Raw genomic sequence first — 23,733 nt, forward strand, 5'->3', positions numbered from 1 at the left:
GTTCTCACTTGATGTCCACAATGGAGAGTGATCAGGAATCCTGGGTGACTTTCCCCTCACTAGTTCAGGGATGCTGAGGCTAATTATAGTGCCCTTACTATTGCCCAAACCTGGAACTGAACCTGGCACTTGCCTGGTCTGTATGGCTCAGTAACAAAGACAGGGCATTTATCCACTGAACCATTTCATCTACACAAGAGGAGTTAGAAATATATTTTTCAGTTTACATGTCTAATTCTCTGCCATTTGGAGCACAATGTGAATGAATGAGAGGGGAGGGGAGCTGTTGTTCTGAGAGACCCTTCAAGGTGAAGAGCTTATGTCTGCTGATCTGAACAATCCATTGAGGTGCGAGGCTGCTGATCTGAGAGATCCATTGAGGTGGGGGGCTGCTGATCTGAGAGATCCATTGAGGTGGGGGGCTGCTGATCTGAGAGATCCATTGAGGTGGGGGGCTGCTGATCTGAGAGATCCATTGAGGTGGGGGCCTGCTGATCTGAGAGGCTTATGAAGGAGGGGGGCTGCTGATCACTCTGCTCCAAGAGACCCCTCAAAGAAAGTAGCTGGAGGCCTCTTCCCTGCTGTGCATTAAATGGATCTGGAAGTTCTCCACTGCAGGATCTCAAAGTCCAGGTGGATCTGCGAGTGAGTGAGGGCACAGCCAGCTGACTCCTGGCCCAGCTCTGGGAGAGGCTGATGCATGAAACATGTAGCTTGTGACCATTCAGTGACCTGCTGATCCAGGGGAGTAGGGGCCCAAGGCTGTCCTTGCCAGCACTGCGGAAGGAGGATGAGGAGATGCAGAAGAGGATGGGGTCTAGAGCGCTGTTCACATACCACAGTGGCAGTGACAAATATGATTTCAGCCAGGTGTAAATGGTGTGAACATTTGTAGTCCAGTTCTCCGTGTAAATGTGCATCAGGGTGGCAGCAGTATCAGGAAAGTTACAGACGAAAAAGGCAATAACAACAGCTCCTGAAACGATAGAAAAGACACAATCAATGTCCCTGTATACTGTGCTGATGGCCCTCTGAGTAACGTCCATTCTTCCCATTGAGCAGGACTCACCCTTTTTTATACAATGAGGAATCTGCCATACCTTAACAGCAGAGCTGCCCTTTTTGCATCACCACATATGCAATGTGGCATCGATCTAACACAACCTGACTGCTGCCAGTTCCATTATTATTGCGTGGTGCTGTGAGTGCTGACAAATGAAAGGATGGGGCCACCTGCCTCCTATTCTTCATGGAGCCATTTAGTCTCCCATGGTAACTGCATGGAACCACAATGGAGATGGTTTCCAGGCAACTAACAACAGAATTGCTTTCATCTCAAACAAGTTATATTTTTTCTCATTAATTCATCTCCTAAAGAAGTCATAAATGAAAACCTACTTATTCATGTCTGTATTCTAGCAGCCTCTTTGATGTGAAGACTTTTTCCGTGTGAGTTCAAAGCAGCCCAGCAGTGAGTGGGAGCGGTCAGCCATTGTCCAGCAGTGAGTGGGAGCGGTCAGCCATTGTCCAGCAGTGAGTGGGAGCAGTCAGCCATTGTCCAGCAGTGAGTGGGAGCGGTCAGCCATTGTCCAGCAGTGAGTGGGAGCGGTCAGCCATTGTCCAGCAGTGAGTGGGAGCGGTCAGCCATTGTCCAGCAGTGAGTGGGAGCGGTCAGCCATTGTCCAGCAGTGAGTGGGAGCGGTCAGCCATTGTCCAGCAGTGAGTGGGAGCGGTCAGCCATTGTCCAGCAGTGAGTGGGAGCGGTCAGCCATTGTCCAGCAGTGAATGGGAGCGGTCAGCCATTGTCCAGCAGTGAGTGGGAGCGGTCAGCCATTGTCCACCAGTGAGTGGGAGCGGTCAGCCATTGTCCAGCAGTGAGTGGGAGCGGTCAGCCATTGTCCAGCAGTGAGTGGGAGCGGTCAGCCATTGTCCAGCAGTGAGTGAGAGCGGTCAGCCATTGTCCAGCAGTGAGTGGGAGCGGTCAGCCATTGTCCAGCAGTGAGTGGGAGCGGTCAACCATTGTCCAGCAGTGAGTGGGAGCGGTCAGCCATTGTCCAGCAGTGAGTGGGAGCGGTCAGCCATTGTCCAGCAGTGAGTGGGAGCGGTCAGCCATTGTCCAGCAGTGAGTGGGAGCGGTCAGCCATTGTCCAGCAGTCGTCAATAGACATCCAATTACTCTAACAACAGGTTTCAAAATGTTTTAAATTAATTCAAGTGTTGACCTGTTCATCTCTCCCCAAAAGGTCACTGGGTCAAGGTACAGCACAGTATGCTGCTGAGCCATACTGGTAAGGAGATTCCCACATTCCTTCCTGGGCTGTGCCCATCTCAGGTGAAATATTAGCAGGGCTCCTATAATTGTCCCCCTACCCCGAGTTATACATTTAGCAGAGTCCAGTTAAATCCCCCCCCCACCCCATTCTCCTTTTTACTCCCTGCCCCTCTTACTCACAATCCCATTTGGCTTTAGCTCCACGGCCAGCATCTCCCCAAGACCTCACCCACATCTACATGCCTCACGTGCAAGCCCAGAGTGTGACCGTCAGCAGGACATGCACTCCTGGAGAGAGGTGGCAGCAAATCCAGTTCAGCGTCTCCTCACTGATGCCCACACGGTCCATCAGGAGATCACTGCGGAGCATTCAGAAACAGGAGCCCTAGTTGACGTTTGCTTATTTTACTCTTCGCAGTACAGGAGCACTGAGACCAACTGTATCACTCACAGCTGAGATCAACCAAAGTTGCTTTTATATCGGGTTTAGTAGTCTTTAGGGCCACCGAGTCCTGGCGTGCAGACAGCAGAAACCTGAGTAAAATTGTTGCATTCACCAATGCCAATTGACCGGAAGAACTGTTTTTTACCAGAAATTTTACTCTAGAGTTGCTGGTGGTATTGCAAGACCAATATGTCAGGGTCAATAGCCCTACTACCCCGTTAAGTGCAATATAAAAGCAGCTAAACTCACACTGGGAGTCGAATCGGAGGAATTCCCAACCTTTTTCTCAGTAACACACCACATTGACTTTTCATTGCCCCAAAAGGATTGTATAAATCTGCTGTACATGTTTCTCTTTATCTAATTAATCCTTTATTTTATTTTTGAATGAGTTGAAGGTTGTAGGAACAGGAGTAGGCTTATTCTGCGATCCTATTAGATCATGGCTGATTTGTACCCCAACTGCCTTTGTTCCATATCCCTTGACACACTTACCTAACAAAAAATTATTGATCTCAGTCTTGAAAGTTTCAATTGACCCAGCATTCACAGACTTTTCATAGAATCATAGACTGATACAGCACAGAAGGAGGCCATTCGGCCCATCGTGCCTGTGCCAGCTCTTTGAAATCGCTATCCAATTAGTCCCACTCCCCTGTTCCTTCTCCATTGCCCTGCAAATTTTTCCCTTTAAGTATTTATCCAATTCCCTTTTGAAAGTTACTATTGAATCTGCTTCCACTGCTCTTTCAGGCAGTGTATTCCAGATCATAACAACTCACTGCGTAAAAAATATTCTCCTCATCTCCCCTCTGGTTTTTGGGGGAGAGAATTCCAGATTTCCACTGCCCTTTGTGTGAAAAAATTGTGTTTCCTAACTTCACTCCTAAACGGCCTAGATCTAATTTTAAGATTATGCCCCTTTGTTCTGGATTCCCCCACCAGATGAAATAATTTCTCTAGATCTACCTTATTGAATCCCTTCATCATTTTAAACACCCCGATTAGATCACCCCTCATCCTTCTAAACTCAAGGGAGTACAAGCTAAGTTTATTCAACTTGCTTTATAATTTAACCCTTTAAACCCTGGAATAATGCTGGTGAATCTGTGCTCTCTCCCTCCAAGGCCAGTATATCTTTCCTGAGGTTTGATGCCTAAAATTGAACTCCGTACTCCAGATGGGGTCTGACCAAGGTTCTGGACAATTGAAGCATCACTTCCTCTCTTTTGAATTCCAGCCGCCTTGAGATAAATGCTCCTATCCACACAACTTACAGTGCCTCCTAGCTTAGTGTTATCTGCAAACTTGGGTTATATAACTCTTTTCCTTCATCCAAGTTATTGATAAATCTGGTGAAAATTTGAGGCTCTAGTACAGATCCCAGGGGAACACTACTTGTCACATCCTGCTAATCAGAGTACAGACCCTTTATCCCAATCTTTGTCTCTTACCTCCCAACCAATTACTAACCCATGTCACAAGGTTACCTGGTCATCCTATTGTGCAATGAAAGTGGTTTGTGCCTGATAGTTGCAAAGGATGATAATAATGTAAGTGTTTACTCACCCATCAGCTGAAGGGCTTTTTTTTCTGTTCCAGGCAGATTTCCAGAAGTGGTGATAGGGTTCATGCATTGACCTCTCCATGGATGCGTCAATCCCATCTCCTCCCGCTGACGACTGTTCACACTTAAATGTCGAAATATCAGCAGGTGAAAGGTGATGATGACGGTGAGTGGAACCAAGAAGCAGAGGATGCTCCTCATTTGGACAACAGTCTTGTAGATGGTGAATGGCTCTTGCTCAATCATCTCACACACAGTAGAATAGAAGACAGTTTTATCCTGTGAAGTGGCGGTGTAGTCGAGGATACAGGCCGCTGATTGCCCATAAACAACGGCAAATGGCACAGATGAGACGGCTGACAAGACCCAGATTACTGCCAACAAATAGACCATTCGAGACTGTCGTAAACCAGTGATCGACCACATTGGATGGCAAATGGCAATATATCGCTCAGTGGTGAAGGCAATTATAGTCCAGCTGGTTGTGGCACAGTAGATCTGTCGGACCATGAAGTAGAGTTTGCAGAGGGGGTTACTGAGCAGCCAGGGGTAGTATTGCCAGTAGTACCTGTACACAGTCACTGGTATGGTCAACAAGAGCAACACATCTGCCAGTGCCAAGCTGAGGAGGTAGAAGCGAATTGCACTGGCCTTCATTCGTCCATTTTTCAGCAGTGTCAGGATGCTCAAACCATTCGCAAATACACCAAAGAGAAAAAGTAAAGCATAAAAAGCAGTGACCGGAATTGTTACATAGCCTGGCTCCTGCTGTTTGGACCCAATCAACAGGTGCTGTTGACTTGGTGAATTTTTACTGAGTCCAATTGAGTCACTTGGGTCTGATTCATTATTGAAGGACTTGATGTGTATCATGCATGGATCCACATGACCAGTCATAGACCGATTCATTTCCCAATACTGCAGTTAGATTTCAAGTCAACTGGAATTTAGTTTTCATCCAATAAAATCCATGTGATGATGTTGGAATAATGCAGGTCAGTGTACTGACACAGGCGCCTAAAGGTTAGGCTGCACAAGTCATGATTTCCACAAGTGATAGTCTGTCATGTCTAACAATGTTGGAATGTTGATAGGAAAATATTCAATGAAAAATCCAAATAATATTTGTGATAAGTTGGATGGAGTTGAGAGATTTGCTTAGATCTGCAGCATTGGCAGTGATTTATTTGTTCCAATTCCATTCTCAAATCAGCAGAACATGTTTCCTTTTATATGTAGATGCTCAGTAATTTGAATTTACTTCCTTATCTCATAGTTTAATCAGGAGCACTGGAATCCTGAATTACCTAATGCAGCTGCCATCACTTGCCATGTATGCTACTCTCTCCACAGATTGTCTTAAGTGGTCCACAGGCGGGTATTCCTATAGCAGCCACTAGCGCTGGTTATCAATGAGTGCGTCGAAGAGGAGATATTCGGGTAGTCTCTCACTCCTAAAATGTTCTGTTCTCCCATCCTGGGGACACTTCCTTTTCGCAGTAAACAGCAGCTACTTAAGGAAAGAACAGTTAATAGATTAGAAGTTAGCAGAGATATTCAGATGAGCGTGTGTGTATGAGAGAGTGCGCACGCATGCGTGTTTGTGTTATGGATATGGATTGGTGCTCATTCCCAATCTGAAATCCATCCACCGTCACTAACCTAACCCACCATAGGATATCCATCCGCCGTCACTAACCTAACCCACCATAGGATGTCCATCCACCGTCACTAACCTAACCCACCATAGGATGTCCATCCGCCGTCACTAACCTAACCCACCATAGGATATCCATCCGCCATCACTAACCTAACCCACCATAGGATATCCATCCGCCGTCACTAACCTAACCCACCATAGGATGTCCATCCGCCATCACTAACCTAACCCACCATAGGATATCCATCCGCCGTCACTAACCTAACCCACCATAGGATGTCCATCCGCCGTCACTAACCTAACCCACCATCGGATATCCATCCGCCGTCACTAACCTAACCCACCATAGGATGTCCATCCACCGTCACTAACCTAACCCACCATAGGATGTCCATCCGCCGTCACTAACCTAACCCACCATAGGATGTCCATCCACCGTCACTAACCTAACCCACCATAGGATATCCATCCACCGTCACTAACCTAACCCACCATAGGATATCCATCCACCGTCACTAACCAACACATTCGGCTTACTTCATCTATATCGCTGCTAACTGTTCAACTGTAACCAAACCCAGAATATCCATCACCATCACTAACTAAACTCAGAATATCCATTCACCATTACTAACTAAACCCATGATATCCATCATTATTACTAACTAAACCCGGAACATTCATCACTATTACAAACTAAACCAAGTATATCCATCCACCATTACTACCTAAACCCAGGATATCCATCGCTATTACTAACTAAACCCAGGATCTCCATCCACCATTACTACCTAAACCCAGGATATCCATCACCATTACTAACTAAACTCAGAATATCCATCACCATTACTAACTAAACCCAGGATATTCATCACTATTAGTAACTAAACCTAGAATATCCATTCACCATTAATAACTAAACCCAGGATATCCATCCACCATTATTAACTAAAGCCAGAATCTCCATCCACCATTACTAACTAAATCCAGGATATCTATTCCCTGTCACTACCCAAGCCCAGAGTGATTGGATGTCCTGCAGTCATTACACAAACCCATTTGGAGAATATCTATTATCGAACCACCACAGAATATCCAACTGTTGACAGTGTCTAAACCCATTGCTGGAAATTCACCCACTGTCACTGTTCAGAAAAGTCCCACAAGATATTCTGTTGGTGGGGTATAGTCACTGTAACAAAGACACATGTCTCACAACCTTGGGCGTCCTATTTGAGCCTGAGCTGAGCTTCCGATCCCAAATCCTTTCCATCACCAAGACCGCCTACCTCCGTAATATCCCTCATTTCCGCCCCTGCCTCAGTCCATCTGCTACTGAAACCCTCATCCATGCCTTTGTTACCACCAGACTCAACTATTCCAATGCTCTCCCTGTCGGCCTCCCACCTTCCACCCTCCACAAACTTCAGCTCATCCAAAACTCTGCTGCCTGTAACCTAACTCTCACCAGTCCTGTTCTCCCATCACCCCTGTGCTCGCTGACCTACATTGGCTCCCAGACCGGCAACGCCCGAATTTAAAATTGTCATCCTTGTGTTCAAATCCCTCCTTGGCCTCGTCCCTCCCTATCTCTGTAACCTCCTCTAGCCCTACAACCCTACGAGATCTCTGCGCTCCTCCAAATCTGCCCTCTTGCACATCCCCGATTTTCAAAGCCCCACCAATGGCGGCCGTGCCTTCAGCTGCCTAGACCTTAAGTTCTGGAATTCCGTCCCTAAACCTCTACGCCTCGCTCTCCTCCTTTAAGATGCTCCTTAAAACCTACCTCTTTGACCAAGCTTTTGGTCACCTGTCCTAATGTCTCCTTATGTGGCTCGGTGTCAAATTTCCGTTTGATAACGTTCCTGTGACGTGCCTTGGGACGTTTTACTACGTTAAAGGCGCTATATAAATGCAAGTTGTTGTTGTATCCTGCAGGTTCTGGGAACACAGATAGAGCAGGAGACCATGAATGAGGACCCAACAGGCAGGTCATAGATTTTGCTCAGCCTGTTGCCTGGTCTAGGAGCCCTGAATAAGCAATGGATGGAATAGTCTCTGTTGTACCTGCTGCATCTTAAGTGTAGAGTTCCAGTAATAACACTGCCTGGACAGGAGCTCCAATGAGAGGCGAACTGGTATGTGATTGTTACAAATGTTAAATCTGCACTAGATAGGAAGGAAAAATGAGAAGAGGCAATACAAACTAAATGGTAGAATTCTAAAGGGGGTGCAGGAACAGAGAGGCCTGGGGGTTCACATACACAAATCTTTGAAGGTGGCAGGACACGTTGATAAGGCACGTTGCCAATCCTCCATCTCTTTCTCCTCGGTGTGCACTTCCCTCCCAGCCAACCCCTGTTGATGTGAGATGAAGTCACCGTTCTAACACACCGGGTGGGCGTGTTTACTCAGTATGTTGGGCTGTGTTGACCAGCTCCCCGTTTTCTCAAACTGATATGATTAACAGTTTAGATGGTTGGACCATCTCCTTTCAGATGATTTCATTTACACACCCAGTCTCTCTTGTCCCAGCCACTCCCCCTTTCTTTCCCTGCCAAAAGAGGAAGAAGGATGCCATATCTTTGGGAATTACTCCTCAAAATCTTGAATCTGACTTCATATCAAAAGCATCTTATAGTTTAAACCAAAAATCTCTTCCAGGCCAAATAGTCAAAGTCTAGAAACATGACAGAGAGGCTTTATTTGCGAGGGAGTGCCACCAGGAGAAACAGTTTGTGAAGCTTTGCCACTGGTAATCGGTGCAGAAATTACAGATTTATCCAAACTCCATCAGTTAACCAGTTTTCTGACACAGTCGTGGTTCACAGACTTCCAGCTGTGAAGTATTTTTCTGAATCTAATAAAAATGTATTGGAGAGAAAAAGGAACTAAAAATAGACCTGTTTTCAAAGCTGGAGAAAGCTTTTACTGATAAATGAACCCAGGTTAATGACTGCACTCTGTGGTATTGTGCATCGGATGTGAATGCCTGACTGTGCAAAGGCAAAAATGAAAGCATCACCTGTTCAGTGAGGTGGAATAATAGAAAGATGAAACACGAAGGGTCTGTGTGGATTAAATGAGTCTATTAAATCAGAGTATTCAATGTAAAACTATTCTTGCGTTGATTTCAGTTTCTTATTTTAACTAGGAAGCTCAGGCACTATCCAGCTGGGTATCCTGGAGATTGAAGATTTCCTGGTCTAGAATCATAGAAAGGTTACAGCGTGGAAGGAGACCATTCGGCCCATCGAGTCCGCACTGGCTCCATACAAGAGCAATCCAGCTAGTCCCACTCCCCCGTCCTATCCCCGTAGCCCTGCAAATTTTTTCCTTTCAAGTACTTATCCAGTTCCCTTTTGAAGGCCATAATTGAATCTGCCCCCACCACCCCCTCAGGCAGTACATTCCAGATCCCAACCACTCGCTGTGTAAAAAAGTTTTTCCTCATGTCACCTTTGGTTCTTTTGTCAATCACCTTATATCTATGTCCTCTGGTTCTTGACTCTTCCGCCAATGGGAACAGTTTCTCTCTATCTACTCTTTTTAGACCCTTCGTGATTTTGAATACCTCTATCAAATCTCCTCGCAGCCTTTTCTGTTCCAAGGAGAACAGTCCCAGCTTCTCCAGTCTATCCACGTATTTAAAGTCCCTCATCCCTGGAATCATTGTAGTCAATCTCTTCTGCACCCTTTCTAAGGCCTTCACATCTTTCCTAAAGGGCAGTGCCCAGAACTGGACACAACACTCCAGTTGTGGCCGAACCAGTGTTTTATAAAGATTCATCATGACTTCCATACTTTTGTACTCTTTGCCTCCATTTATAAAGCCCAGGATCCCGTATGCTTTTTTAACCACTTTCTCAACCTGCCCTGCCACCTTCAACAACTTGTGCACATATACCCCCAGATCTCTCTGTTCTTGTATCCCTTTTAGAGTTGTACCCTCTAGTTTATGTTGCGTCTCCTCATTCTTCCTACCGAAATGTATCACTTCGCATTTTTCTGCATTAAATTTCATCTGCCACATGTCTGCCTATGCCACCAGCCTGTCTATATCCTCTTGAAGACTATCACTATCCTCCTCACTGTTTACTACTTCTCCAAATTTTGAAATTGTGCTCTGTATACCCAAGTCCAAGTCATTAAAATATATCACGAAAAGCAGTGGTCCCAGCATCGACCCCTGGGGAACACCACTGTACATCTCCCTTCAGTCCGAAAAACAACCGTTCACCACTACTGTTTCCTGTCCCTTAGCCAATTCTGTATCCATGTTGCTACTGCCTCCTTTATTCCATGGGCTGCAATCTTGATGCTAGGCCTACCATGAAGCACTTTATCAAACGCCTTTTGAAAGTCCATAGACACCACATCAACTGCATTGGCTTCATCTACCCCCTGTTACCTCATCAAAAAACTCTTTCAGGTTAGTTAAACACGATTTGCCTTTAATAAATCTGTGCTGGCTTCCCTAATCAATCCACACTTGTCCAAGTGTAATTCTGTCCCGGATTATTGTTTCTAAAAGTTCCCCCACCACTGAGGTTAAACTGACTGTCCTATAGTTGCTGGTAGAGAGCTAGGTTTATCCCTCGAAAGTAGGAGTGGGAGGGGATAGGTTACACCAAACCCCACCAAAGAGCTCTTTGTGCTTCTTAACTTATAACCCCAGAGCAATCATTTGTCTGACAAGCAGGTCTTTCACATGATCTTACTGCTCCTTTCATTTTCAGAAACTGCGTGAGTCCAATTCATTAGACTCAACACAATGTGCCACCGAGGGGTAAGATGCAGACTTGTTCTACATACTGACCCACTGCTCTCAGCCACGAGAGGTGAATCCAGAGAGCAAAGCTTCTGACCACAATTTTTCAATCAACCTTAAATATACAACTTGTGCAGTGAGACTGGAGAGTAGCCGATATAAGAAGGGAGGGGAGGATAAATCAGGTAACCATAGACCAGTTGGTCTAACAACAGCTTTGAGCAAACTCTTAGAATCTACAATCCAAGATAAAAGTAGTGAGCATTAGAAATAGTTAATCAAGGACAGCCAACATGGATTTGTTAAAGACAAGTTTTGTTTGACAAATTTAAGAGAGTTTTTTTTGAAGAAGTGATTGATTGGATCAATAAAGGGAATGTTGTAGATGTAGTAAGTGTGGGTTTTCAGAGGTTGTCTCACAAGAGGCTGGTATAGAGGATAAATGTTTGCGAGGAGAGTAAGTGCCAACACGGACTGGTTGAGCCAAATGGCCTGTTTCTGTGTTGTAACTTCTATGTTAGAAATATTCAGGCATATGGTTTAAGAAATGTAGCAGCATGGATAGAAAGAGTGACAAGAAACAAAGGGTTAGGGTTAATGGGTGCTGCTTGGTATGGAGCTTCGGTGGGGTCAGTGTACCCTGGGGTCAGTGCTGGGTCAACTTTTGTTCTTGGTATATGGAGATGATTTGGATTTGGGTAAAGGACACAACAGGAATCCTAGGGATTCAAATCCAGAATTATCTGAACGTGAGAGTGCAGGCAGATAAAGCCATAAAAAGGCCAATAGAATTTTGAGTTTTATAAATGGGGGCATAGAGTATAAGTGTAAAGACGTAATGATGAATATATTCAAAATATTGCTTAGGCGACAGTTAGAATACTGTGGGCAGTTTTGGGCACCCCATTATGGAAATTACATTAAAGCTATAGAGTGGTAACAGTGCAGGCTCACAAGGATGATGCCAGTGAGGGGCGACTATAGTTCTGAGGAGAGACTTGAGATATTGGGACTGTTTGTACAGAGAAAGCTAAGAGCAGATTTCATAGAAGTTTTTTAAGTTTTGAAGAGCTTTAATAGGATGAATGTGGAAAGACTATTTCCTCTGGTTATGGAGCCAATGATGAGAGGTCATTGATTTAGCACAAAAGCAAAATACTGCGGATGCTGGAAATCTGAATTAAAAACAGAAAATGCTGGAAATACTCAGGTCAGGCAGCGTCTGGAGAAACGTAGGGTTAATGTTTCAGGTTGATGACCTTTCATTGGAACACCACATAAGTCATTAAGTTAAAATTGTCAATAAGAGACTGAGGAGAGAGGTCGGGAGAAATTTCTTTCCACAGAGGGTTGTTGAAGGATGGCGTGGTTTACCACAGAGTGGTTGAGGCAGAGACCATTCGATCTTTTAGGGGAAAACTGGATAAATATTTGAAGCAGAGGAAGATACAGAACTATGGGGAGACGATGGGATAGTGGGATAGTTTTGGATCAGCAAGGAGTCAGCACAAACTCAATGGATTGAATTTGTTCTGGGTGCTCTGCTGTTATACTTTTTATAAATAATTTGGAAGAGCGTACATTTAGTAATAATAGATATACACAAACACACAATCATACACATGTACATCTACAAACACCCATATTCACGATCACATTCAGACACACACATACGTACACATCGGAATACACAGAAACTACAACAAGGAAATAGGCCATTCGGCCCGACCAGTCCGTGTCAGTGTTTACCCTCCACACAAACAAATAGTTCTGATCACATTTACCCTCCTGTTCCCATATTCCTTCAACCTTTGTTCCTCCACTCAACTATCCAATCAAATCTTGGATGTTAACATCATTTGTGCCTCAACCACTGACCATCAACCACTAATGCCTCAATATCCTTCCCACAGTGTGGAGCCCAATACTGCACACAATGTTCTATGAGGTCTTATTAAGGCTTTACACAGATTCATCATGAACTCTTGGCTTTTATATTCTAAACCTCTTGTGATAAATCCTAGATTTCCACTAGCTTTTTTCACACTCTTATCCTGAGGTGCTGCCTTTAATATCTTGTGAACCTGTTCCCCCAAATCCCTCTGCTCTTCCCCAGCCCTGAGCCCACTCCCATTCACAGTATAATCACTGCTGTTATTTTTTACCAAAATTGACAATGAGCCAAAAAAGGAGATATGAGAAGTGGTGACTAAAAGCTTGGTCAAAGAGGTAGGTTTTAAAGAGGACCTTAAAGGAGGAGAAAGGATCTGGGCCAATTACCAAATCATTGAATAGGAGTGGCTCAGACTGAACTCTGTGGGGCACCATTACACACTTCCAACCACTTTGAAACACTGCCCTTAAATCCTAATCTCTGTTTTCTCCCTTCAAACCAAAATTTAATGCAGCTCGCTAACCTCCCCCTAATTCCATACCACTTAATCTTCTCTAGTAATCTCCCACGTGATACCTTGTCAAAGGCTTTCCTAAAGTCCATGTAGACTACATCCACTGACGAACATATCCAGGGCACACTCACTGGTGAACACAGTCTGTACAGCGTCAGTGCTCATTCACCAGGCTACTGGTGAACAGTCAGTATAAAAAAATCACGGGATTGGGGGTAATATTCTGGCATGGGTGGAGGATTGGTTATCGAACAGGAAGCAGAGAGTTGGGATAAATGGTTCATTTTCGGACTGGCAACCAGTAACCAGTGGTGTTCCACAGGGGTCGGTGCTGGGTCCCCAACTCTTTACAATCTATATTAACGATTTGGAGGAGGGGACCGAGTGCAACATATCAAAATTTGCAGATGATACAAAGATGGGAGGGAAAGTAGAGAGTGAGGAGGACATAAAAAACCTGCAAGGGGATATAGACAGGCTGGGTGAGTGGGCGGAGATTTGGCAGATGCAATATAATATTGGAAAATGTGAGGTTATGCACTTTGGCAAGAAAAATCAGAGAGCAAGTTATTTTCTTAATGGCGAGAGACTGGAAAGTACTGCAGTACAAAGGGATCTGGGGGTCCTAGTGCAAGAAAATCAAAAAGTTGGTATGCAGGTGCAGCAGGTGATCAAGAAAGCCAACGGAATGTTGGCTTTTATTGCTAGGGGGATAGAATATAAAAACAAGGAGGTATTGCTGCAGTTATATAAGGTATTGGTGAGACCGCACCTGGAATACTGCATACAGTTTTGGTGTCCATACTTAAGAAAAGACATACTTGCTCTCGAGGCAGTACAAAGAAGGTTCACTCGGTTAATCCCGGGGATGAGGGGGCGGACATATGAGGAGAGGTTGAGTAGATTGGGACTCTACTCATTGGAGTTCAGAAGAATGAGAGGCGATCTTATTGAAACATATAAGATTGTGAAGGGTCTTGATCGGGTGGATGCAGTAAGGATGTTCCCAAAGATGGGTGAAACTAGAACTAGGGGGCATAATCTTAGAATAAGGGGCTGCTCTTTCAAAACTGAGATGAGGAGAAACTTTTTCACTCAGAGGGTGGTCGGTCTGTGGAATTTGCTGCCCCAGGAAGCTGTGGAAGCAACATCATTAGATAAATTTAAAACAGAAATAGACAGTTTCCTAGAAGTAAAGGGAATTAGGGGTTATGGGGAGCGGGCAGGAAATTGGACATGAAGCTGAGTTCGGATCGGTCAATGCCCTGTGGGTGGCGGAGAGGGCCCAGGGGCTATGTGGCCGGGTCCTGCTCCGACTTCTTGTGTTCTTTAGATTTGTGGTTGGGATCAGATCAGCCATGATCTTATTGAATGGCGGAGCAGGCTCAAGGGGCCGATTGGCCTACTCCTGCTCCAATTTCTTATGTTCTTATGTTCTTATACAGTGTGGGGATTGAGAGAGTGAACCCAAAGAGGTTGTAAATATAAAACTGATTTTTAAATACTTTTGTATATACTTTTTACTCCTTTTCGGTATATAAAGGAGGTGTGCAACAAATTTCCCACAATCAACAGGACAGTTGGTACCACCTCTGGAATTGAGAGTGAACCCATAGTCCAGTTCTGCAGTGTAATACTTTGAGACACACATTCCAAGCATGCAGGTATTCTGGAGTGAATCACATTTTTCCCAAATGCCTATAACTTCTCTGAGATCGGGAATCTCACTCTCTGATCCCATTTCGGGCAAATTTAATTCTGATCACATTTTACACTCACTACATGCTTGGACCCAGCTCTATTGCAGAGAGCAGGGTCCGCACTGGGGTCAGTTATTTCAAGCCTGTTATAGGTTTAACGTTCCGGGACTAAACTGATGGCTTCTGTTACGTTGACTACATATACTCACTGTGCTTTAGTTCCACCGTAAGCTGGGGCTCGTTGAGATGCAGCAGAAAATTAAGACAGATCACATTAGGGAGACTGACAGCCCACTGATGGGGAAGCTTCAAATCTCACCCTCTCTGGGTTCTGCAACAAACCAACCACGGGAGAGCCAAGAAATGGGTGTGTGGTACAGTGTACCAACAGCAGCTATGTCAGATCTGAGAGAACGAACAGCGATGGCAAGTAATTGCTGAATTACTGTGGATTCTTTCTTCTTTACCCCGGCACACAATTCACTTCACTCCCCCAACTAACAGAACTCTGCTCCTGGAGTCTGAGAGCTGGCAGAATGATCCGCTCAGTGAGTGTCACTGAGAGAAAGCTCACAATCTCCTCCCCTCAGTCTGCTGCTAATTGTTTCTGTGGAACATCAGAGGCAGACAGCAAGTTTGCAAGCAGATGCGATCAGAGACGGCAACACTTTCATATTCATGAACAAAGCACAAGATCCACAAAGAGCACATGGTACACTTAGCCACTGAATAAACCCAGAGCCATTTCCAGTACATACAGAACAGCATAAATGAGAATCACTTTGGTATAAATAATAATTGCATCGAACCCTTTGCCGAATCCATCAGGAGGGATGCGGGCATAAGAGAGGTGACTATTCCAGGCAGCGGAGGCACTCAGGTCAAGGCCTCCCTGTGCACGGACGACGTCGCCGTCTTCTGCTCGGATCAGCTGTTGATCCGCAGATTGATGAGCATCTGCGACCAGTTCGATCTGGCCTCGGGGGCCAGAGTAAATCGCAGCAAGAGCGAAGCCATGTTCTTTGGGAACTGGACCGACCGATCCTTTGTCCCCTTCACTGTCAGGTCGGATTATCTGAAGGTGCTGGGGATCTGGTTCGGGGGGCCGGAGTGTGCACCAAGAACTGGGAGGAGCGTATTGCTAAGGTGAAGCAGAAACTAGGATGTGGGATCGACGATCCCTCTCGATCGTGGGCAAGAACCTGCTCATCAGGTGCGAGATGCTCTCTATGTTGCCGTATGTGGCGCAGGTCTGGCCCATACCTCACTCCTGCGCTGAAAGTCACCCGAGGCATCGTCCATTTTATCTGGAGATCAAAAACGGACCATGTCCGCAGGGACATGATGTACAAATCTCCAGATAAAAGGGGGAAAAACGTGCCCAACGTAGAATCATAGAAGTTTACAACATGGAAACAGGCCCTTCGGCCCAACATGTCCATGTCGCCCAGTTTATACCACTAAGCTAGTCCCAATTGCCTGCACTTGGCCCATATCCCTCTATACCCATCTTACCCATGTAACTGTCCAAATGCTTTTTAAAAGACAAAATTGTACCCGCCTCTACTACTGCCTCTGGCAGCTCGTTCCAGACACTCACCACCCTTTGAGTGAAAAAATTGCCCCTCTGGACCCTTTTGTATCTCTCCCCTCTCACCTTAAATCTATGCCCCCTCGTTATAGACTCCCCTACCTTTGGGAAAAGATTTTGACTATCTACCTTATCTATGCCCCTCATTATTTTATAGACTTCTATAAGATCACCCCTTAACCTCCTACTCTCCAGGGAAAAAAGTCTCAGTCTATCCAACCTCTCCCTATAAGTCAAACCATCAAGTCCCGGTAGCATCCTAGTAAATCTTTTCTGCACTCTTTCTAGTTTAATAATATCCTTTCTATAATAGGATGACCAGAACTGTACACAGTATTCCAAATGTGGCCTTACTAATGTCTTGTACAACTTCAACAAGACATCCCAACTCCTGTATTCAATGTTCTGACCAATGAAACCAAGCATGCTGAATGCCTTTTTCACCACCCTATCCACCTGTGACTCCACTTTCAAGGAGCTATGAACCTGTACTCCTAGATCTCTTTGTTCTATAACTCTCCCCAACGCCCTACCATTAACGGAGTAGGTCCAGGCCCGATTCGATCTACCAAAATGCATCACCTCACATTTATCTAAATTAAACTCCACCTGCCATTCATCAGCCCACTGGCCCAATTTATCAAGATCCCGTTGCAATCCTAGATAACCTTCTTCACTGTCCACAATGCCACCAATCTTGGTGTCATCTGCAAACTTACTAACCATCCTGATGGCCACTTTTGTGTGGGGCTGCATCAGGCTATGTGTAGACTCTCAGTACGCAAACACAAAGTGTCACTACGTGCTGAGGTTCTACCTGTCCCCAGCGTTGAGAAGGATGGGCCTGGCCACGCTGCCACAGAACGCTTCATCCAGTTGGACCGTTCTGCCCCACCTGTCCTTCGTGGAAATGTTTGTGCAGAAAAACACCTTTAACCACAAGGTGATCAGCAAGTGGTCCGCACGTAACGTCCTTGAGACCCTGCGGGAAAAGGAGATGGTGAATCCTGTTGGTTGGTTCCCCGAGCAGACTGTCAAAGTCATTTGGCAGAACGCCTCATCGCCAGAGCTTTCAAACAAGCACCAAGACCTGGCTTGGCTGGTGGTGGTAAGGGCCCGTCCCGTCAGATCCTTCATGCGCTCCCGGAGTCTTAGTGCCACCGCGCGCTGTCCCCGAGGAGGCTGTGGTGGAGATGAGACCGTCACCCATCTCCTTCTGGAATGTGCCTTTGCGAAGAAGGTCGAGTGGCGTGGTATCAACAAAGGGAGGGGATCGAGCAAAGACTGCGACTGATTTTGGACAGATCTTCAGCTGCTATGAGGAAACCAGAGATGTATCCCCCCCAACACTGCCCACCAGAAATGTACCCCCCCAACACTGTCCACCAGAGATGTACCCCCTCAACACTGCCCACCAGAGATGTCCCCCCCCCCAACACTGCCCACCAGAGATGTCCCCCCCCCCAACACTGCCCACCAGAGAAGTAACCCCCAACACTGCCCACCAGAGATGTCCCCCCTCAACACTGCCCACCAGAGATGTCCCCCCCCCCAACACTGCCCACCAGAGATGTCCCCCCCCAACACTGCCCACCAGAGATGTCCCCCCCCAACACTGCCCACCAGAGATGTCCCCCCCCAACACTGCCCACCAGAGATGTCCCCCCCCCCAACACTGCCCACCAGAGAAGTAACCCCCAACACTGCCCACCAGAGATGTCCCCCCCCACAACACTGCCCACCAGAGATGTCCCCCCCCACAACACTGCCCACCAGAGATGAACCCCCAACACTGCCCACCAGAGGTGCACCCCTAATTCTGTCCACCAGAGGTGCACATCTAACTCTTCCCACCAGAGATGTACCAATAACTGCCCACCAGAGATGTATCAATAACTCTGCCCACCTTCAGGGCCACTGCAGTGTGGTGATGTTGGAAGGCTTCATGCTGCTGCAAAAAGTTTTTAAAAAATTTTGTTCTTCTGTTGCCTGTGCAGGACAGGCTCTGCGAGGATTTGCTATCAAAATAATTTCAGGCCCCAGCTATTACCTTTAAATGTGGTAATGCCAGAACTAACCAGAGTCCTTTGCATCCAGCGTTCAAATGGCAGGCATTACATCGAAGGATGTATCTTGCTCACCCTCCTACACACTGGGGCACATTCTACCCCAACAGGTCCTGGCTCTGGGAAACAGGACAGAGACACAAGGAGGCAGGGTACATGTGGCTGAGTGCCTCCCTGAGCAATTATCTATTCTGACCCATCTAGACCAATGAGTGTGAAAGGAGGCTGAGGCTGGCATTAGGAATGTGACAGCAGTGTGGACGGGTAGTGTGAGACTGGACCCTGGCACCAGAGCTGTACCGGGGGCCAGGTTGATAGAGCTGACCTGGACCTAACAGCCATGTGAGACTGATCTGCGTTGACTTCAGCTCTGCTTTTGACAACACTTGGCACGAGAGAGAGATTTGACCGACATGCCTGAGCTTGAGAAGAATTATTTCATAACCTACTTTATAATGACATCGAGAATTGAGAGCATGGTGCACAAAACCAATGTCTGAACTGCCCAGGTGATGATAAGATCAGCACCAAGGGTGCCTGCCTGTGCATGTTACTGGTGTCAGTCAACCCATGCAATCCTCACCAAATCCTTTCAAGGAACTGAAATAATGTGATGACACTATCAAAATAATTTCAGGCCCCAGCTATTACCTTTAAATGTGGTAATGCTAGAACTAACCAGAGTCCTTTGCATCCAGCGTTCAAATGGCAGGCATTACATCGAAGGATGTATCTTGCTCACCCTCCTGCACACTGAGGCACATTCTGCACTGGGAAACAGGACAGAGACACAAGGAGGAAACGTTGAATTGCAAAAGTAATAAATTCAGTTCTAAAGTATAACATTAAACTTAGCAAATAACCTACTGGTTGCACATAATCTGCTGGTACAATATCCATTTCCTTAGTAAACAAACAATAAGCAGAGTGTTCTGAATTCATGTCCCGTTCTTTGATTAGTGGACTGTCACTATCGTGCAGGAACTAGAATGCCATCCTGGGCCTCCGTATTGCCCCCACTCTCAGTAAAACAGCATGACAGAGAATTCACTTGGTCAAACTCCATCCAACCAATCTCCTTCCACAGACCACGGACAACCTGCAGTCAAGTTCACCCTATCCATTAATTTCAGGCGTCACCACTCCAGGTGGTGGGTTCAAGTCCCATTGCAGAGACTTCAGCACATAATCCAGGCTGACACTTCAATGCAGTGAGGAGGGAGTGCTACAACAAAAACTTGCATTTATAGAACGCCTTTAACATAGTAAAACGTCCCAAGGCGCTTCACAGGAGCGTTATTAAACAAACTTTCAAACCAAGCAACTTAAGGAGATATTAGGACACGTGACCAAAAGCTTGGTCAAAGATGTAGGTTTTAAGGAGCGTCTTAAGAGAGAAAGGTAGAGTGGTTTAGGGAGGGAATTCCAGAGCTTAGGAACTAGGCAGCTGCACTGTCGGAGGGTCAGTACTGAGGGAGCGCTGCACCGTCAGAGGGGCTGCACTGAGGGAGCGCTGCACCGTCGTAGGGTCAGTACTGAGGGAGCGCTGCACCGTCGGAGGGGCTGTACTGAGGGAGCGCTGCACCGTCGGAGGGGCTGTACTGAGGGAGCGCTGCACCATCGGAGGGGCTGTACTGAGGGAGCGCTGCACCGTCGGAGGGGCTGTACTGAGGGAGCGCTGCACCGTCGCAGGGGCTGTACTGAGGGAGCGCTGCACCGTCGGAGGGGCCGCCTTTTGGATGAGATGTTAAACTGAGGCCCCATCTGCCCTCTCAGGTGCGTATGAAGAGCAGGGGAGTTCCCAAGTGTCCTGGGGAATAAGATTACCTGGCCATTTATCTCATTGCTGCTTTTGAGACCTTGCTGTGTGCAAATTGGCTGTCGTGTTTCCTATATTACGACAGTGACTACACTTCAAAAGCACTTCATTGGCTGCAAAGCGCTTTGGGACATCCTGAGGTTGTGAAAGACGCTGTAGAAATGCAAGTTCTTTCCTTCTTTCTCTTGAATTAAAATTCTCTACAAATACTCCATGAACTTTTAAGATAATCGAGCTAAACTCCCAAACATTCATCCTCCCACATCAGTAATCGCTCTGATCCTGTTTACTATTTTAATTCAGCCCTCTCAGATGTCATTCAAGAATTCCTTGCTACTTTTGCTCTTTAACTGTCTGTGCCAGTGAAGGATCTTGTATTAATCCAGTTCCATGGACGCTTTTATGCCTCTGTCCTCCTGCTACAACTTTGTGCTGACAAAAAATTCCACCCATCACATCAGTCCCACATACCTTTCTTTCTATTCCTTCATGGGTCATGGGCGTTGCCAGCATTTATTGCCCATCCCTAATTGCCCTCGAGAAGGTGGTGGTGAGCCGCCTTCTTGAACCGCTGCAGTCTCAGTGGTGAAGGTTCTCCCACAGTGCTGTTAGGAAGGGAGTTCCAGGACTTTGACCCAGCAACGATGAAGGAACGGCGATATATTTCCAAGTCGGGATGGTGTGTGACTTGGAGGGGAACGTGCAGGTGGTGTTGTTCCCATATGCCTGCTGCCTTTGTCCTTCTAGGTGGTAGAGGTCACGGGTTTGGGAGGTGCTGTCGAAGAAACCTCAGTGAGTTGCTGCAGTGCATCCTGTGGATAGTACACACTGCAGCCACTGTGCGCCGGTGGTGAAGGGAGTGAATGTTTAGGGTGGTGGATGGGGTGCCAATCAAGCAGACTGCTTTGTCCAGGATAGTGTCGAGCTTCTTGAGTGTTGTTGGAGCTGCACTCATCCAGGCAAGTGGAAAGTATTCCATCACACTCCTGACTTGTGCCTTGTCGATGGTACCAAATATCTCTGCTAATTTCTTATCGGCTCTTTTTTCTCAACTGCTTCTCTAAAGAGTGACAAATCCCCAGGACCAGATGGTTTCCATCCCAGGGTTTTAAAGGAAGTAGGTGAGCACATTGCGGATGCCCTAACTATAATCTTTCGAAGTTCTCTAGATTCAGGAACTGTCCCTTTAGATTGGAAAATTGCACGTCACTCCGCCTTTTAAGAAAGGAGAGGGAAACCGGGGAATTATAGACCAGTTAGCCTAACATCTGTTGTGGGGAAAATGCTGGAGTCTATAATTAAGGAGAGGGTGACTGAACACCTCGAGAATTTTCAGTTAATCAGAGCGCGCCAGCATGGATTTGTGAAAGGTAGGTCGTGCCTGACAAACCTGATTGAATTTTTTGAAGAGGTGACTAAAGTAGTGGACAGGGGAATGTCAATGGATGTTATTTATATGGACTTCCAGAAGGCATTTGATAAGGTCCCACATAGCTAAGATAGAAGCCCATGGAATCGAGGGAAAAGTACGGACTTGGTTAGGAAGTTGGCTGAGCGAAAGGCGACAGAGAGTAGGGATAATGGGTAGGTACTCACATTGGCAGAATGTGACCAGTGGAGTCCCGCAGGGATGTGTCTTGGGACCTCAATTATTCACAATATTTATTATTCACAATATTTATTAACGACTTAGATGAAGGCATAGAAAGTCTCATATCTAAGTTTGCCGATGACACAAAGATTGGTGGCATTGTAAGCAGTGTAGATTAAAACCTAAAATTACAAAGCGATATTGACAGATTAGGTGAATGGGCAAAACTGTGGCAAATAGAATTCAGTGCAGACAAATGTGAGGTCATCCACTTTGGATCAAAAAAGGATAGAACAGGGTACTTTCTAAATGGTAAAAAGTTAAAAACAGTGGATGTCCAAAGGGACTTAGGGGTTCAGGTACATAGATCATTGAAGTGTCATGAACAGGTGCAGAAAATAATCAAGAAGGCAAATGGAATGTTGGCCTTTATATCTCGAGGACTAGAGTACAAGGGGGCAGAAGTTATGCTGCAGCTATACAAAATCTTGGTTAGACCGCACCTGGAGTACTGTGAGCAGTTCTGGACACCGCACCTTCGGAAGGACATATTGGCCTTGGAGGGAGTGCAGCGTAGGTTTACTAGAATGATACGAGGAGAGATTACACAAATTGGGGTTGTATTCTCTGGAGTTTCGAAGGTTAAGGGGTGATCTGATCGAAGTTTATAAGATATTAAGGGGAACAGATAGGGTGGATAGAGAAAAACTATTTCCGCTGGTTGGGGATTTTAGGAGTAGGGGGCACAGTCTAAAAATTAGAGCCAGACCTTTCAGGAGCGAGATTAGAAAACATTTCTACACACAAAGGGTGGTAGAAGTTTGGAACTCTCTTCCGCAAACGGCAATTGATACTAGCTCAATTGCTAAATTTAAACCTGAGATAGATAGCTTTTTGGCAACCAAAGGTATTAAGGGATATGGGCCAAAGGCGGGTATATGGAGTTAGATCACAGATCAGCCATGATCTTATCAAATGGCGGAGCAGGCACGAGGGGCTGAATGGCCTACTCCTGTTCCTATGTTCTCCTGTCTCCTCACATTCCTGTCACCCAGTTATGCCATCGTTCATTTCTCCCCTAACCCTTCACTACTCCTAGACCTTCCTACGCTGTCCCAGGCTTGACTCCCCCTTGGATAAGTCCACAGCTTCCCTCTGTGCCTCTCAGCATTCTCCAAAAGGGCCATTGAAGCACTCGTCGCTGCCTCCTTACAAGCAGCAACCCCAACTGCCCCATCCTACTCTCTCACCAACCTTCCCGCTCACTGGGAGCTAACCATGCCAAACTCCTTCCCTTCCCACCCCCTCCACTGTCCCCTTGGACTCTACCAGTGGATCAAATTCACCACCCCCCACTCTCTGCATTTTACTTCTTCAGTGATTTCAATCTCTATCTCAGCTCCTCTGCCCTCTCTCCTCTTAATTCACTGACTCCTGGTCCTACCTGTGGAGACTGGACCAAAATGCAGGAAGATATAAAATGGGTGGATAAACAGCAAATGAAATTCAACACAGTGAAGTGTGAGGTGGTTCATTTTGGTCGAGGGATAAAGAGGCCACTTATTCCTTGGAAGGTAAAAAACTAAATGGGGTAGAAGAGTGGCAACAGAAGTTGATAAAGCCATAAAGAGTGCAGAAAAAGTACTGGGTTCATTTCTAGAGGAATAGAATTGAAAAGCAGGGAAGTTATGTTAAACTTATGAAGAACCTTGGTCAGACTGCACTTAGAGTATGTACTGTCCATAGTTCTGGTCTCCATAATACAAAAAGGATACTGAAGCACTGGAGAAAGTGCAGAAAAGATTTACTCGGATGATATCAGAACTGAGAGGATACAATTATC

General features: G+C 46.1%; 1 protein-coding gene across 1 annotated transcript; it reads right to left on the reverse strand.

Moving 5' to 3' along the window:
• Positions 1–317: 317 nt before the first annotated feature.
• On the reverse strand, positions 318–5,157 carry LOC137340367 (neurotensin receptor type 1-like). Its single transcript, XM_068002785.1, has 2 exons — positions 4,287–5,157; positions 318–976 (listed from the first exon to the last, which is right to left on the reverse strand). Exons 1-2 carry the CDS (start codon positions 5,155–5,157, stop codon positions 318–320), a joined length of 1,530 nt encoding a protein of 509 aa, XP_067858886.1.
• Between the last annotated feature and the right edge of the window lie 18,576 nt (positions 5,158–23,733).

This window comes from Heptranchias perlo, chromosome 21 (assembly GCF_035084215.1).
Source record: "Heptranchias perlo isolate sHepPer1 chromosome 21, sHepPer1.hap1, whole genome shotgun sequence".
In the NCBI taxonomy this organism is placed as follows: Eukaryota; Metazoa; Chordata; class Chondrichthyes; order Hexanchiformes; family Hexanchidae; genus Heptranchias; species Heptranchias perlo.